We start from the raw sequence: 18,137 nt of genomic DNA, 5'->3' as shown, positions 1-18,137 counted from the left end.
TATTTAGATCTTTAATCCATTTCGATTTTAGTTTAGTGCATGGTGAGAAATATAGGTCTAGTTTTAATCTTTGGAAAGCTGAAACCCAAATTTTCCAGCACCAACACCATGAAAAGACAACCAACAATGTGGGAAAAAACTTTTACCAGCTGTTCCTCAGACAAAGGTCTACTGTCTAGAATATATAAAGAACTTTCAAAAATCAGATTTCCCAAATTTAAAGACCCAATCCAAAAACAGGCATCTGAAATGAACAGACATTTCTCAAAGAAGTAAATGCAGCAAATAAACATATGAAAAAATGTTCAACATCAATGGTCATTTGAGAGATGCAGATGAAAACAACGCTGAGATTCCACCTCACCCCAGAAAGAATGGCTGCTATCAAGAAATCAACAAATAACAAATGCTGGGGGGATGTGAGGAGAAAGGAACCCTTCTTCATTGTTGGTGGGAGTGCAGACTGGTGCAACCACTGTGGAAATCAGTATGGAGATACCTCAAAGAACTAGGACTAGAGGTCCCATTTGACCCAGCTATTCCTCTGCTGGGTATCTCTTCCCAAAAGAATTCAAAGCATCATACCACAGTGATATATGTGCAGCCATGCTGATAGCACAGTTTATAACAGCTATAACTTGGAAACAGCCCAAATGCCCATCAATTGGAGACTGGATATAGAAAATGTGTTTTTTTAATAAAATGGAATACTACTCAACCATAAAGAATGAGGAACTAGAGACATTTATAGCTAAATGGATGCACATACTCTTATGGAGGCCATACTCTTAAATGAAATAAATAGAACATATGTGTAAATACCGAATAGTTTCTCTGGTATAAGAAATTGAAAGTGTAAATAAGGACTAAAAGGTGTAATAGATAACTGTGAAATAGGAAGAAAAGGTCCAAAGGGGAAGGGGAAGTAGGAGGGGTAGGGGAAAGAAAAGAAGGGAAAAGAATAAATATGAGAAAAGGAAAAAATGGAAGCAAAGTATTTATAAATAGGGAGGGGTGGAGGGGTTGAAGGGAGCACAGGGGAATGGGGAAAAATAAGAACCAAGATATATCATGTAAAGGTACAAATTCCCAATGATGAATGTCAGCATGCTGTGTTGTTTTTTGTTTGTTTTTGGTACTGGGGATCGAACTTGGGACCTTGCACTTGAGAGGCAGGTGGCAGAACCACTGAGCTAAATCCCCGGCCCTATCAGCATGTTGTATACCTAAAACTTACCAATAAACTTATTGACAAAAACAGAAAAACAAAAACCCACACATTACAACTTTGCATCTGTTGAAGGTCAGGCTTCAAGATAGAGACAGAATGATCCAGCCTACGTGCCTCCCCAAGGGATAAACAATAAATCAGATTATACTATAATTGGTGTCACCTCGTTCAATAAAGCCTAGATAGACATCAGTCAGCCAGATGGGTGACCAGGACCTCCCGATCCATCCCTTTCTAAAGAAAGTCCTTGTTCTTTCCATGCATACTTGCTACATGACCTGCTTCCCCATTAGATCAATATAACCTAAGTGGCTATACTTGCAATCTTATTGGTTGATCATAGTTTTGACCCCTGTTGTACCCACTTGAAATTTTGTTCTATAAAACTTTCTGAGAACAAAGTGTGTCTGTGGCAACCCACTTTTAGGTCCCCTCCTGTCTCTCAGGAGCTATTTCTCTCAATAAACTTTTCCTACTCTTAACCTCAACTGTTCCTTAAAATTCATTCTTCAATTTTGGGTTTTTGTTTGTTTGTTTTGTTTTTTTTGGTACCAGGTATCAAACTCAGGACCTTGAGCTTTTGAGGCAGGTGCAGTGCCAATGAGATAAATCCCCGGCCGCACTCTTTGATTTTGGAAAACACACACTAGATATATCTGACATCTAGCAGGTTGGGAGTTATATTATTTCCCCTATGTAACAGTTTCTCACCCCTTGGCCAGGTTCCTGCTCTCAGACACAGTCATGTCTTTCCAGTACTCCTTTCAAAAGCCAGAAGCAAGACGCAAAGCATTGCCCAAGGCTTGCTTAGGTTAAGATATTTTACTGGAAAAGTCATAGAGGTTAGCCCATTCTCTAGGGCAGATTTAACCTGACGTCCATTTTGAAACCACGTCAGAAGTGTTTACAATACTTTGGTTTGTCTGAATTATACAAAATAATCTTTTATACATTGAGAAAAAGAAGAAACTGAGCCTGTAAATCCTGAGAAGAGAAGGCTGCTCTGTGACTAGAACTTCCTATATGCTGGGCTCAGCCTACACCAGAGCTGCTGCAACAGCAATAATTTTGTACACAAAAAAAGGCAAACAGAAAACATCATTAAGCTTGTTTTTTACTATTCCCAAAGGACAGATACATCTTTCCATTTTGGAAACTCTTTTCTATCCAAATAAGACTTGCTTTTCCTGTAAACAAAATCATGAAATCATTTCTACTCCCAGCCTGTTGCTCCTAACACCTCTGCCTAGACCAAGTGTACACACCAACACCAAATGCCATGTCCCTCCCTCACAGGGTGGGGCAAGAAAAGGGGTAACAGCAATGTTGGTTTTAACCCCTTCGTTATTGGGATGTTCCAATTTGATAACAATCCTAACTTTAAAAAAACTGTTTGTCCTGTGGTTCTATAACATTTTCCCATTTCTGGATTAGTCCATAATTGTGTGTGATTTTAGTTCTTAAATTCCTTTTGAACACATATTTGAAAACAGTAACCCATAAACATGTTCACAACAGGGCCATAATTCATATGTCTCGCTGTTAAGTGTCTTGAATCACCAGTGGTATATGGATGACTCTTCCATCAGGTGGCTTTTTTATTAGTAAAAAGACAGATGAAAGCAATTAGATATGTTTATACCACTAGTGGTACAAGCCACTTGATGGGAGAGTCATGCATGTACCAGCAGTGGTTCAAGCCACCAGGAACATGTTAAATAGATATTTAGGAGGGGCTTCATCAAGAAGGCTTATGATGGCTAGCCTCATCACAATGCCGCCTCAAAGTTTTCCTGAGTTCATGGAATGTATGCTGAGCGGAAATGAGAGAATAACAAAGATGAAGGGCAACTAACCAACTTTCAAGGTGGCCAGTATGCATGGGGTTTCTCCAACACTGTCAACTAGGGAGACCGACAGTGGCAGAGCAGATTCTGCCTCTTGATCTTTGAGACTCTTCTACATCCTAAAATGCGTAAGGTTTCATGAAGTGATTTAAGCTGTGATTACCATTAAGGAGACTAAAACACAGACCCAGAGATAGCATGAAAGGCAAGAGTGACAGTGAAGCCAGGGTGCGTTGGTAGGTGAGTAACTCCAAGGTTCCTTCCTTTCTGGCCACAATGCCATCTAGCACACGTAGCACACACTATGCATACCACACATAGTGCAACACCACTCCCTAAAGGCTGCTCCAAGACAGTTACCCACAGTGAGGACCTCTGCAGTCCCTGCACACTAGTTCAGGGCCAGGGCTAAGGCCATGCAAGTGAAAGAGGCTCTAGTACTGGGTCCCTACTGGGCAGTCTGCACATTAAATGAGCAGTTCCAGCTAATCAGACTGACGTAGTCTGCTGCTTACCTAACGGGACTAAGAGACCAAGTTTCTCTCCCACCTGAGCCTGAAATTCAACCACCAGAGTTACCATTTTTTAAGGAATCCCTTGCTAAATACAAACACCCTTGAAACAGTTATATTTTAAGCATATATTCAAAACATATTCACTATCACCTGATTCACACCAAGAATCCTGCTAGGTGCAGCAAAATGCCACTCTGACATCATTTCAGCTCAGCTCTCAGCCCTGTGAGGAAGGATGTCAGATAAGAAAGTACAGGGCCAGGGATTTAGCTCAGTGGTTGCGGCACCTGCCTCACAAGCGCAAGGTCCCGAGTTCGATCCCCAGTACCAAAAAAAAAAAAAAACAAAACAAGAAAGTACATGAACAAACACGCAATGCACAAGGGCTAAGACTAAGGACGGAAGTCATCACATGCTTAGACTAGGAATAAGAAAACTGGGTGGCACTTGTTTTAAGGACTTCAGGGAGAAACAGATTTGATCAGGCTTATTTCCACAGTTCAGAAGGAAGGCCTACATCAGAAAAACAGGTTTTATATTTGTTGATATAGATTCAGTTTATCAGGCACTGCCAGGTGAACTCAGGACTCCAATGTGTAAAGGTCAGCAGAGAACCAGAGACCCAGAACAAGGGGAAATGGGGTAACCCCAGAAGCCAAATCTGCATGACTCCAATCAGCAGGCAGTATTTGCTAAAAGAGCAGAGAGCCTTAGTGAGGAAACAAGAAAAGCAATGGACTCAATGCAGGGCAGGTGAAAGTAAACTTTATTAAGTAGAAGCAGGAGAAAGGAAACTTCTATATAAAAGAAATGAGAAATGAGGTTAGTGAAAACGTCTCATGATGCAGAACAAAAAGACAAAATCAGGAACCAGAAGATGAAGAAACAATACAAATCCAACTAGTTTGACATCAACCTCATTGCAGTTCTAATAACAGAAAACAAATCATGAAGAGGGAATCTGATAAACATCAAGGACAAACACAGTATCTTCAAACTACCCAAGAGGAAAAAAAGAAAAAAAACACCAAAGAAAGGACCTGAGTCACAACAGCACTCGACTTCAACAACAAATGTGACACAGAAGACAGCAGGCAATCGAAACAGAAAGCAATGCTGATAGGAAGAAAGCAGAGCAGTAGAGACAGGCAAGGCTATTGATCATCAAAACTGAAGCTAGACAAACAGTGGAAACAACTGCATTCATGTGCTGGACAAAGGGCAGTGCTAGGCAGTGACCCCAGAGGGAAGGAAAACAATGTTAAACCACCATAACTCAATTTTTTTCTAGAGGCAGTGTCTTGCCTGCAGCCTCATGAAAAATAGAGATCCAGCTCTCTCACCAGGATCTTCAGGGCAGAGTATCAGGGAGCAGGAGCAGGAAGGAGCAGGAGCAGGCACTGTGGCGAGAGCGAGCACCTTTAAAATGCTGGCTATATTGTCATATTTTCATGGCTGTGATAAAATATCCAACACTGATGTTATGGTTCAGACCAAGACCCCAAAATTCTCACATGCTCAGAGGTGATTGGAAGGTGATTGGATCAAGGAGGCACTATAGCTGAATGTGGTATTAGGAGGGGGGACCTGGTCCGAAGAGGCAGGTCACTGGGGGGCGTGACCTGGAAGGGTGTATTTCCCTCCCTGGGTCCTCCTTTCTCTCTCTGCTTCTAGGCTTCTATGATGTAGCAGCTTTTCCTCCACCATGCCCTTTCAACATGCTGTTTCCGCCTTGGACCCAGCCAACGATGGACTGTAACTGTGGTCCTAAATAAACACCTTTTCCTTTAAATTATAAGTGTTGGGTACTGTGTTTCAGCAACAGGAAAGTGACTAAGACAACTCACAAGTTTAAATGGTTTGCCCATCGAGTTTCATAGGACTTAAGTCTAAATACGACTGACTGACTCCAAGGCAGAAATGCATGGTGGAAGAGGATAGCAAAGGGAAGGGCAGGAAAGGAACAAAAATACACCCTTCCAATCATGCCCTCAGTAATCCACATCTTCTGACCAGACTTCATTTCCTAACAGCATATATAGCTATGAACTCATCCACAGATCCACTCACCTTCCAACCACCTCTGGACACATGAAACTTTCAGGAGACATTTTAGATCTAAATCATAACACCGGCTAAAGACAAAGCTGTCCAAGTGCAGAGCAGTACACCTACTGGGAGCTGACCAATAACTGGAAGGTGCACAGGACTGAGGACAGTGGTGTCCCCAACAGCCAATACCCTGGACACTCAAGTGACAGCCTAGGAAAGTCCTACCTGAAGACTGGGACACCAGCTCCACAATTAAAATGACAACAGACTCACCTTGAGGTTAAAGCTTAAAGATGAGGCTTGGAAGGACTGGGAAAATTAACTTAACACTCTTCTTAGCATCCAAATGATCCAGCACACAATCAAAAATGATTAAGTATGAGAAAATGCAAAAGATGAGGACACCTTATAAAGAGAAGTCAACAAAAGCCCAGAGGAACTGTGAATAGAACCAGGACAGAAAAAGTTTGTGATGCAATAAAGCTCAAATTATTTCAAACATGACAGAAAACAAATACAAAAAGTTTAAAAAACCCACAAAGGAACAGAGAGCAATCGATAGCAAAACTCTTCTTAACCAAACCAGTGACCAGAAGAAAACCTTACAGACTGCCAAGAAAAGATGCATGACACCTGGTGAACAGCAGTAAGAACCACCATCATCTCATGAGAAAGACACAAGCCAGGAGAAAATACAGTAAAACCTTTAAAGTCCTCAACAACAAAAAATATACCTAAACTTCCCACCCATAAAACTGTATCACAAAAATTAAGATAAAACTGGGCCGGAGATTTAGCTCAGTGGTGCCACCACCTGCCTCACAAGCGCAAGGTCCTGAGTTCAATCCCCAGTACCAAAAAAATAAAAAATAAAAAATAAAAGCAAAGGCATTTGGGTGGTGGCTTTTAAATGGTTAGAAAAAATAATATTTTAAGATTTAGGAATATCATATAAAATTCAAATCCTACCACATGGGAAAACAAGGTAAGTAAAGGTTTATCAGTGTACAGTCACACTCACGCATCAGCACTATCTGTGGCCACTCCTATACTACAACTGCAGAGCTGGGCAGCTGTGAAGGGCTAACAAGGTAGGGGCCTAACAATCTGAAACACTTATCATCTGGCCCTTCACAAAAAGTTTGCCAACCCCTGGTTTAAATGGAAAATAACAAATCATGTAATTAGGGATTTAAAAGGGGGATAATCTAAAAGGCTATATTCTCTATGCTTCCATTTACCAAGTGTTCTCAAAATTAAGAGAAGCACAGCGATGGGGAATATATCAGCTGCTGCAGAGCATAGGGGGCAACAGGGAACAGCACCACTGTGTTGCCACCAGGTGTGTATCTTGACTATGGAGGAGTTTTAAGAATCATAACATGATTGGGGCCGGGGATTTAGCTCAGTGGTTTCGCCGCCTGGTGCACAAGCACAAGGACCCGAGTTCAATCCCCGGTACCAAAAAAAAAAAAAAGAATCATAACATGAAATAAAAATGACCCAACCCACCCAAGCACATGTAAAAGTGGCTAAAAATGATTGAGGCCTGTAGCCTAGTAGACAATACCATGCTGTGTCAATTTCCTAGTGTTGATGTTACACTTTAGCCACAGAACTCATCTCTTGAGGGGACCCGCGTGAAGGTACATGGAAATCTATGGACTAATTCTGCAACCTCCTTTGAGTCTGTAATTATTTCAAATTAAACAGTTCTTAACAATTTACATAAGACAATAGCAAAACTACTAGGAGAAATCAAAGTATAACGATAAAAGGTTTTTACATTTCACAAAAGGTAGTATAATATTATCTGAAGGAAAATTGTGATGTTAACATACATAGTGTAAACTCTAAGAGCAGTGGTGGTGAAACTTAGAACTTTCAATGAATACAAACAGCTTGCTATGGCATGGTGCCACAGGTCTGCCACCACTATCCTAGAGTAATCACTAAAAAGAAAACAATGGGAAATCTAATACTCCAAATGAGAGTATAAAACAACTGACATGTATTTAACAAACTCTAAAAGTCAAAAAAGAAGGAAATAAGGGGGAAAAGTACAGAGCAAAGAACAAAGTGGAAGACAAACCCAAAATGTCAATAATTACATTAAATGTAAACAGTCTAAACCAGTAATGGTGAACCTTTTAGAGCTTTCAATGATATAAACAGCCACTGTGGTGCGTGTGCATAGGTTCACCACTACTGGTCTAAAACACTCCAATTAAAAGACAGAGTTATTTTAAATTTTTTCTTTTAAAGACACTGCTAGGCTGGACATGCTGTTAAAGAACAGATGCACTTTAAAAACAGATATAAAGATTAAAATGAAAAGCACAGAGAAAATATATGCCATGCAAACATTAAGTGAGAATACTTGATGCATATATTGATATCTGACAAAGCCAACTTCAAGACAAGGAGTATTCCAGAATTTTTTTTAAAAGGAAATTTTGAGGGCCGGGGATTTAGCTCAGTGGTTCTGCTGCCTGCCTTGCAAGCACAAGGTCCCAAGTTCGATCCCCGGTACCAAAAGAAAAAAAAAAAAGGAAATTTTGAGGGCCGGGGATTTAGCTCAGTGGTCTCGCACCTGCTTTGCAAGTGGCAAGGTCCTAAGTTTGATCCCCGTACCAATAAATAAATAAATAAATAAATAAATTTAAAAAAAGGAAATTTTGAGAGGACTGGATCATGGCAGGTTAGAGGCAAATAGCACTCACAAGCAGCTCCAGGATATTCATCCATACCAAAAGGTGGATATGAGGAAGCAGGGGAACCACAGGAAATGATTGGATTGCAATTTGAGTGAGCAAGCAACCAGTCACAACTATAAAATATTGATATTAGAAAGTAAAGTACCAAAAGTAAAACATACTGACAACAAATAGCAGCTCATTTGCTCAACAAATAGCAGCAGGATGGGGAACCTCCCTTGTGGGGTGTGATCAAAGAAAGAAAGCCTCAGCACATTCTTGTGGGTGCTGAGTTTGCTACTGAACAAATATACCCCAAACAGAGATGATCTGAGGTCAGTCAAAAATGACCAGGGATAGGAGTGACAATTCTCACCATTTCCCTGCATTTAGACATACTGTCAGGTATGGGAGCCATCTTAAAGACCACTCTGTCTCTGCTTCTGCATCAGTAGACCATGCAAGAAACAAATTTATACACATCTGGGCCATCCTAAGTAATTCCCCTGCCTCAGCAGGCAGTACAGGAAAACAGAGAACCCCCTACTTTTTTTGTATCTCCAGGACACAGCCACCATTTCCCTCGAGCTAGGCAGTGCCCAAGTACTTTATCACCATTGAGGGGAGAGAAGCTCAGCCTCCTGGCTGCCCTCAGTGGTTTCTCCTACTTGCACAAAGGCTGTGGAGAACTCTGCACTGAGAGATTTTCACATCCTTCTTTCATCAGGTGATGTCTAACAACAGAAGTCTGGGGAAAACAACTGTGTCCAGTATAAATATCCTCCCCACATTGAAGACAATGTGGATGCACACACTACAACATTCAGACAGTAATAAAGAAAACCAGTAAGAAATAAACAATACTAAAGAGCTCTCAGACAACTCTAAAAGAACCAAATTAAGACTCACTGGACTGAAGGAGGATAGGCCAGGTGTGGTGGCACATGCCTGTAATCCTACCACTTGGGAGGCTGAGGTAGGAAGATCACCACAAATTCAAAGCTAGCCTGGACTACATAATGAGATTCTGTATTATGGCTTGTATCTAGATGTCTCCCCAAAGCCTCACATGCTCAAAGGTGGGGATTTTTGGTGGTGGCTGGATCATGGGTGTATGATGCTGGATTAGGGGGTGTGATACTGGGATTAAGGGTCTGTGATAACTAAATTGGTTTAGCATAGATCTGAGTATGGATAATGGGAAGGCCAACCTTATATATAAGTAGAACCATCCAAAAGGCTTGTAGTCTGGAAGAGTTAAAAAGGAAAGGAGAGCTTGGCGTTGCTGCTTACTGCTTCCTACCTATTGCCTGCTCTGCCATGGACTGTTTCTCCTCTACCATGCCCCTCTGTCATACCATCTTGCCTTTGGGCCAGCCATCTATGTACTGAAACCTCTATAAACTATGAGGTGAAATAGACCTTTCCTCCTTTAGTTTGGTGTCTTGAGTATCTTGTCTCAAGAACGAAAAAGGCAGACATTGTCATGGTTGGGTCTAGATGACCCCCCACAGCCTCATGCAGCCTTAGGCGGGGCTTTTTCAGAGGTAGCTGAATCTAGAGTGTGCGACTGATTCATGGTGCAATGCTAGGATTAAGGGTGAATGATTACTAAGTCAGTCCACTGACTGGTTTGGCACAACCCTAATCCTAGCAGCCTGAATATAATATAAGGGACAGAAAGAGGGTTGTCAGATCCCTTGCTCCACTGTCGCTTCTGCTGTCTTCTGCGTGCAATGAACTGTTTCTCCTCTTCAACGCTCCTCTGCCATATGCCCCTGTGCCTTGGAGCCAGCTGATTATGGACTGAAGTCTCTACAAACTGTGAGCTAAATAAATTTTTCCTCCTTTAACCTAGGGTGTCAGGTATTTTGTCTCACCATGAGAAAAGTAACTAAGACAAATACCCTATCTCAAAAAGCCAAAAAAAAAAAAAAAAAGGTGGCAAAGCACAGGCTAATGGCATAGTAAATTTCATACTCACTGAAATTATAGAAAAAATTTCCCAAATCTAGGGAACAAGATGAATATTCAGGTGCTGGAGGCATTCAGAATCCCAAATAGACATGACCAAAAAAAGAACCTCTCCACAACATACCAGTCAAATTGCCAAAAGTCCAGGATAAAGAATTTGTAAAGCTGTTAAGAGAAACACTACATCATTCACAATAACAAATTCATCAGAATAACACATCTCCAAACAGAAGTCGTAAAGGCTAGGTAGGTGTGGAATGACATATTGCAAGCCCTGAAAGAAAATAATTCCCAATCTAGATTACTATATCCTGTTAGGCTACCCATCAAAATCAAAGGAAAAGTAGAGACCTTCCAAGGGAAGTACAAACTAAAGAAATTCATGACCACGAAGCCAAAACTACAGAAAGTACATAAGGAAGGAATCCTAAATACAGAGGAATAAAACAATCAAAACCACAAGACCATGAGAAAGAATAAATCTCACAGGGAGAATAGATGAATGAGTAAGAATCAGGAATGACTCAAACACTAGAAAAAAATGACAAGAATTAGTACATACCTTTCATTAATAAACCCTTATAGTCATAATTCTCCAATTAAAAGACAGATTGGAAAATTGGATCAAAAATTAGGCTTAACTGTATGTTGCCAGCAAGAAACACACCTCATCTGCAAAAACATACAGAGACTTAAAAGTAAAAGGATGGAAGATGATACGCTAGGCAGCTAGAAAATGAAAGCAAGCAGAAGTACCTCTATGAGGTGTGATCAAAAATACAGTGAATGCTTAAATTTTAAAAACTTTTATTACAGTAAAAGATAATATTGCCATCAATGTCCTTCAAAATATTCTCCACTGCTTTGAACACACTTATCCTATTGTTCCTGCCAGTCTGTGAGGCAGTTTTCAAAGTCCTCTTTCATGTCTTTTGTCACACTATTGTGGTTGCCTGAAAGTCTTGAATTGTTTCAAACCATTCACCTTTTTTTTTCTCCCTGTGAGATTTTTGAATCAAGGTCTCACTATGTAGCTCAGGCTGGCCTCAAACTTGCAGCAATCCCCTGTCTCAGCCTTCTAAGTGCTGGGTTACAAGCATGCACCACCATGCCCAGCTGAAACATTCACTTTGTATGGATATAATTCACCAAGAAAAGAGAACAATTGTAAATATATATAAACACTAAGTGCTGGTGTGCCCAGTTTCATAAAACAAACACCATCTGACATAAAGATAGATTCCAATCCAATCACAGTGAGTGACTTCAATATCCCCCTCTCACAAATATATCAACCAGATTTAAAAAAAAAAAAAAAAAAACAGAAAAGAAAGAAGGAAACATCAGAGCTAAATTATACTACAGATCAGAGCTGGGTGTGGTGGTGTGTACCTGTAATCCTAGCACTTAGGAGGCTGAGGCAGAAAGACCTCCAGGAGTTCAAGGCCAGCCTGGGCTATATAGTAAGTTCAAGGCCAGTATGAACAACAAAGCAAGACCTTGTCTCAAAAAACAAAAACAGAAACAAAAACAAAAACAAAACTGTACTACAGATCAAAGCAAAATGGACCATAGTTTAGGCCAGTGATGGCGAACCTTTTAGAGCTTCTGATGATACAAACAGCCCACTGCCACATACATCCCATAGGTTCACCACCACTGGTTTAGGCCATAAACCAAGTCTTGATAAATACCAAAAAACCCTGAAATAATAATATCATGCATCCTATCAGATCACAATGAAATGAAACTAGAAATCAATAGCAAAAGAAACCACAGAAACTACACGAACACATGGAGACTACAGTAAAACACTTTTAAGCAATCAGTGGGTCACTGAAAAGATTGGAGAAGAAACTCAAACATTCCTAAAAACAACCAATAATGGAAACAAAACATACCAGAATTAATGGGACACAAGGAAAGTGGCTCCAAGAAGTTTACAGCTATGAGTACCTACATTAGAAAAACAGCAATACCAAATAATAACCTAATGATGCATCTCAAGGTCCTAAAAAAAAAAAATCACACTCAAAACTATTAGAAGGAAAGAATAATGAGCAGAGCAAAAGTTAATGAAGTAGAGACTAAAAGAACAATACAAAAGGATCGATGAATCAAAGAGGTGGTTCTCTGAAAAAATAAGAATGATAAACCCTTGGACAAACTTACCAGAAGCAAAAGAAGATCCAAATTAAAACTAGACATAAAAAAAGCAAAATTACAACAGATACCACTAATGTCAAGACAATTATTCAAAACCATTTTGAAAACTTCATTTCCAATAAATTGGAGAACCTAGAAAAAATGGGATGGCTTTCTAGACACATATGGGCTACCAAAATTGTATCCAGATGTTAAAAAAATCCAAACAGGTCAATAACAAGCAATGAGATTGAAATAGTAATGAAAACTCTCCCAACTAAGAAACATCTAGGACCCAATGGATTTACTATTGAATTTTACCAGACCTTTTTTCCTTGAAATAGAAAGGAAAAGAATGCTTCCAAATTCTTTCTACAGAGCCAGCATTAACCAGATACAAAAAGAAAAGAAAGAGAACCACAGACCAGCAATATCACACAGATGCAATCAACATAAATGCAATACACAATAAATACAGATGTAAAAATCCTCAATTCTTATAAACAGAATTCAACAACACATTAAAAAGGTCATATCCTATCACCAAATTGGATTAATTCCAGGGATGCAAGGATAGTTCAATTTACATAAATTAATAAATGTTAATACACAACATAAAAAGAGTTTTTAAAATCCCATATGATCATCTGAAAATATGCAGAAAACACCTCAACAAATTTCAACATCCTTCCAGGATAAAAACCCTGAAGAAAATAGGTATAGAAAGATCTAGCCTCAAATTGTAAAAACCCCATATACAAGAAACCCACAGTCAAAGTACTGAATAGGGAGAAGCTGAAAGCATTTCCTCTAAAATCAGGAACAAGACAAGGCTGTCCACTCTCACCACTTCTGTTCAGTATATACTTGAAACTTTAGCCAGGGCAATTGGGCATGAGAAAGAAGTAAGAATACAAACAGGAAAGGAAGAGGTCAAATTGTATTTTCAGACAATGATTCTTTACATAGAAGACCCTAAATACTCCATCAGAATACTCTTAGATCTAATAAACAAATTCAGGAAAGTGACAGCATACAAAATCAACACATAAAAATCACTGATAATAAACCCAATAAGAAGGAAATCATGAAAACAATTCCATTCATAGTGGCTGCAAAAAATTAAATTAAAAGCCTAGGAATCAACCTAATCTAGAAGGTAAAAGACCTCTATAATGTAAACTGCAGAACAATTAAGAAAGAAATTGAAGACATTAGAAAACAGAAAATAGAAAGACCTCCCTTGATCACGGATCAGCAGAACTATTATTATTAAAATAGCCATATTACCAAATATAATCTACAGATTCAATGCAATCCCTATTAAAACAATAACAACATTCTACACAGAACTAAAAATAATAATCTTAAAATTCACAAAGAAACACAAAAAACCCACAATAGCTAAAGCAGTCCTGAGCAAAAAAAGAAAAAGCAATGCTGGAGGTGTCACAATACCCAGTTTCAAATTATACTATAAACATCCAATGTTTCACAAAGGAGCCAAAAATCATACCTGGAAAAAAGACAACCCCTTTAGCAAATGGTACTGGAAAACTGGATATCCACATGCAAAAAAAAGACTGAAACTAGTTCTTTATTTCTCAATCTGTATTAAATTCAATCAAAATGGTTCAAAGACCTAGATATAAGACCAGAAACTTTGAAAATGCTGGAAGAAAACATAAGAGAAACACTTAAAGCCATAGTCATAGGCAAAGAGTTCCTGAATAGGATCCCAACAACAATAATAATGAAATCAAGAATCAACAAAAAATACTATATCAAACTAAAAAGCTTCTGCACAGCAACAGAGTGAAAAGACAACCTATACAGAATGGGTGAAAATCTTTAATAAGCACTCTTATAATAAAGGGTTAATATCTAGAATAAAGAATTCTAATAACACCAAAAAAAGCACAAATAGCCTAATCAATAAATAGCCAAAATGAATTGAACAAACAATTCTCAAAAGAAGTAGAAATGACCAATAAGTATTGTATATGAAAAAAAAATGTTCAACATCTCTAGCCATTAGGGAAATGCAAAGCAAAACTACACTGAGATTCCATCTCACCCTAGAACAGCTACAAAAGAATACAAAAAATGGCATGCATGGTGTCACACACCTGTAATCCCAGCACTGTGAGAAGCTGATGCACGAGGATCACAAGTTTGAGCCAAGCCTGGGGAACTTATTGGGACTCTGTCTCAAATTTAAAAATAAAATTGGGCTGGGGATGTAGCAAAGTGTGAAGGCCCTTAGTTCAATTCCCAGTAGCACCAGAAAAAAAAGTACAGAAAACAAAGATGCTGGTGAGAATGTGGGGACTTAAACAGTTGATGGGAATGAAAACTAGTACAACTACTATGGGAATCCATGTGACATTCATCAAAAACTTAAAAACAGAAATGCCATTTGATCCAGATATACCACTGCTTGGTATATTCCTGAAGAAATTAAAGATAGCATACTACAGTGATACATAAATACCCATGTTGGGAAGAGAAATTCACAAAAGTAAGCTTGGAAACAGCCAAAATGCCTGTCAACAGATGATGTATAAAGCAAATGTGATCCACATACATAATGAAATATTATTTGGCCATAAAAATAAAATCATGCCATTTGCAGGAAAACGGATGAACTAAAGAATCATGTTAAGTGAAGTAATGCAATGTTCAGAAAGTGAAAGATCGCATATTTCCTTTTACACGAGCAATCTAAAAATAAACAACTAAATAAAATAAAAGATGACTGGAAATTAGAAGACTTTTAGAGATAGAAAAAGGGGTGGGGGGAAAATGAAGAGAGTTAACAGGGATGAAAATAAACAAAATATGATATATGAATGTTTCACAAAATATGTATCATTAATATGGTCCAATTTTAAAGGAAATCTCATAATTTTCAATTTTTTTATGAGGCCAGTTCATTAAGAAACATAATCCTCAACGTATATACATTGAGCAAAAGAGGTTTAAAACAGCTGATGCAAAAGCTGATAGAACTGAAGGAAAAGACTGAAAAACCCACAATAATAGCTGTAGATTTTAACTCCTCTCAGCAACTACACAGAAAATCAGTACACTGTTGATATTCATGGAACACGTACATACTCAACAACTAGAACACACAACATCTTCATGTACACACGAATAATGAACTAAGCCAAGCATGTAATACGGAATACACTCCATTATTATCACCATCAATCAATCAATAGCAACATTTTATTTTCATATCCTAATAATGTAAACTTCATGTTGAAAGCCACAAAGTTAAGGAATTAAAGATCAATTTTGAATGTAGGTTTCAATCTGAGTAATTTTCCTGCTTATGTGGTTATCTAATGAAGTTACCTATACAGCTGTAAATAAATTACATTAACAAAGTATCAAATTTAAGTTAATGACATTTATATAGCTTAATCTCATTTAATGAAATAGTTTGGAAACAATTACAAGTAAATATTATTCTATAATATAAATTTTTTTTCTGAAGAAGTTTCTTTCTTCCAAGTTGGTAGGATCAATGTGCAACTATTTAAGTTAAGAAAGAATATGGTCAGAGAGCTATGTAAGAAAATAGGAAAAAAAAAAAGGACAAACAGAAAACATTTAAGTGTGTAAACAATAAACCAGAGTTGACCACATAGTTTCTTTCATTTCTGTATTTAAACCAGTATAAAACTTTTGCTGGTGCCCAGCTCCTTCAGTCGTGTGGCATTTGCAGTGTGCGGGAGGAAGGAGTACATGCGGGATCGTGTCAGGAGTCTACTAGACCCTGGATTCCATAAACTCCACCACCCCTAAAAGAACAACAGCTTTTTAATCTGGTGATAGTATCACCTCCTTTAGGTTATAACAGTTTACTTTCTGAACTAATAGACTAGTATTAATATATTGGTATGTGTAAAAATAATGGTTCTTAGACAAATGGACCCCAGACATCTTTCACTGGCACTCTGACTTCTATCTCTTGTCTGGATCACACCTTGCTAGACTACATTCTTATCAAAGCCATCTCCAATCAGAGGAGGAAGTACCTCTAAGGTCTCCATCTAGTGCGAACAAGGCCTCAAAAAAGTAACTAAGTGCACTGCACACCACTGAGCTCTAAGTACAGTCTCTTATACACTATTCCTAGCAGCAAGTTATGAGGTCCTGGGTAACTAACTTCACATGTGGGGCTCTCCTGTTATTGTTCTGCACATTGATGTCCCTTCCTCTATTCTTTTTGTTAAGTACACAATGGGAAAAAAATAAACTTAATTACCAAAACTCTAAAGGAAAATTGTGTTTATATTTTAATATATGATGCCCTAGATTTTGTAAAATTTTATGAAAATCACATTTTGAAGGGCGTCTAAATAAGCATTGTTTTCATCTAGTAATAAATACACCCTATAAGCCTACAAAAGGGAAGTTTTCTCATTTTTTCAAAAGCACAAATCCTAAGGCATTAAAATATGACATTTCATAGAAACAATACATTCCTCATTAATGACCTCTGATCAACTGCTCGCTAATTAGATATAGAGGCCCCTGGCACTAATCCTTAAATTTTCACAGATGTGAGTGGTATTTGCAATTACAGATCTTACAGAGAAGCAAAACCAATTTGTCTCCTTGTCCTGAGAGAAGGCACTCAACTTCATCAGTCAGCTTCCCAGAATTCAACTCCAACCTAACTGTTACAAAGACAGACCAAGAGCACTCACTTTGGCAGCCTCCCAGTAAGATTGAGTAGACGCGCTGGCGGACAGGGCGGTAGATGAAGGCCTGGCTGGGCAGGGCTTGGTCCAGCTCATCTTCTAAGGTGTTGCTGCACTCGATCTCTCCACTGCTCATGATGTTGTACACCAGGTAGCTTTCTGCATGGACATGATGCATTTGAGCAATCTGTGCAAAATGAAAATGCAGTGGGTTTCTCCACAAAAACAGTGATCTTCAAACAGAAATGTTCAACACTTTCATCACACGCCAGTTTTATTACAGCACCCAAGTAACTGCCTTCAAATTCAGGACATTAGTGGCATGTGTGTTACTTCCTTTGGACTACCACGTTCTATCCTCATTTGTATTGCTCTTCCTCCACTGTCTACCTCCAGTCTGCCAGTCTTACCATATTTAGCTCTATAGTACCTCATCATTTTGTCTACATGAGGCCTCTCAGTAACCATGTGCTTGCTAGCTAATTTCCACCAGGGCTGCCACAAAAGGCTCCCAAATGATCCCAGATCCAGTTTCTCCCCCTCCCAATCTATCTTTCACCACCACCACACTGTCTTCTTGGAAAAAGGTCCATTGCTTCCCTCCTTGAGACGTTTGAATGGCTACCACAAATTCTTCACTGTGACATTCTAGTCCCCTCTGTTTCCTTATACTGTAAAAACCATTTCATCCCCATAGAAAATGCTACACTGCAGTCTCAGTGGTATATTTTCATGACTCCTCAAGAACAAAACTCTCCCACCTCCCCTTGCACTCCAGGAAAAAAATTCCCACACAGAACATCTTTCCCCACCACAGCTTCCAACCTCCTACTCCACAACCAAAGGTACTTGCTCCATGAACTTTCTACTCCTCCCCCAACTAGAACTACCCAACTCCTGCTCCTGAAGCTCAACTGTTATCTTGCCTAACCTCTCCTATCAAAGCTATGAACCATTTG

The 18,137-nt window shown here is 38.9% G+C and overlaps 1 protein-coding gene across 10 annotated transcripts in view; it reads right to left on the bottom strand.

Annotated features, from left to right (window-relative positions):
• Nucleotides 1–18,137, bottom strand: part of Fam120b (family with sequence similarity 120 member B) — a 109,240-nt gene that overhangs the window by 61,571 nt on the left and 29,532 nt on the right. For all 10 annotated transcript variants that reach the window (XR_015445387.1, XR_015445388.1, XR_015445391.1 and 7 more), the window contains one exon: nt 17,185–17,365. Coding sequence is in view for 6 of the 10 variants with exons in the window: in XM_087196014.1 (XP_087052140.1) it covers nt 17,185–17,365 (181 nt within the window). In the remaining 4 variants the exon portion in view is untranslated. The remainder of the gene's footprint in view (nt 1–17,184; nt 17,366–18,137) is intronic.

The sequence above is a fragment of the Heterocephalus glaber genome, unplaced genomic scaffold (genome assembly GCF_053883595.1).
Source record: "Heterocephalus glaber isolate CG9 unplaced genomic scaffold, H.glaber_assembly_v1.0 deba00001610, whole genome shotgun sequence".
Lineage (NCBI taxonomy): Eukaryota > Metazoa > Chordata > Mammalia > Rodentia > Bathyergidae > Heterocephalus > Heterocephalus glaber.
This window is presented reverse-complemented; position numbering and strand designations above follow the sequence as displayed.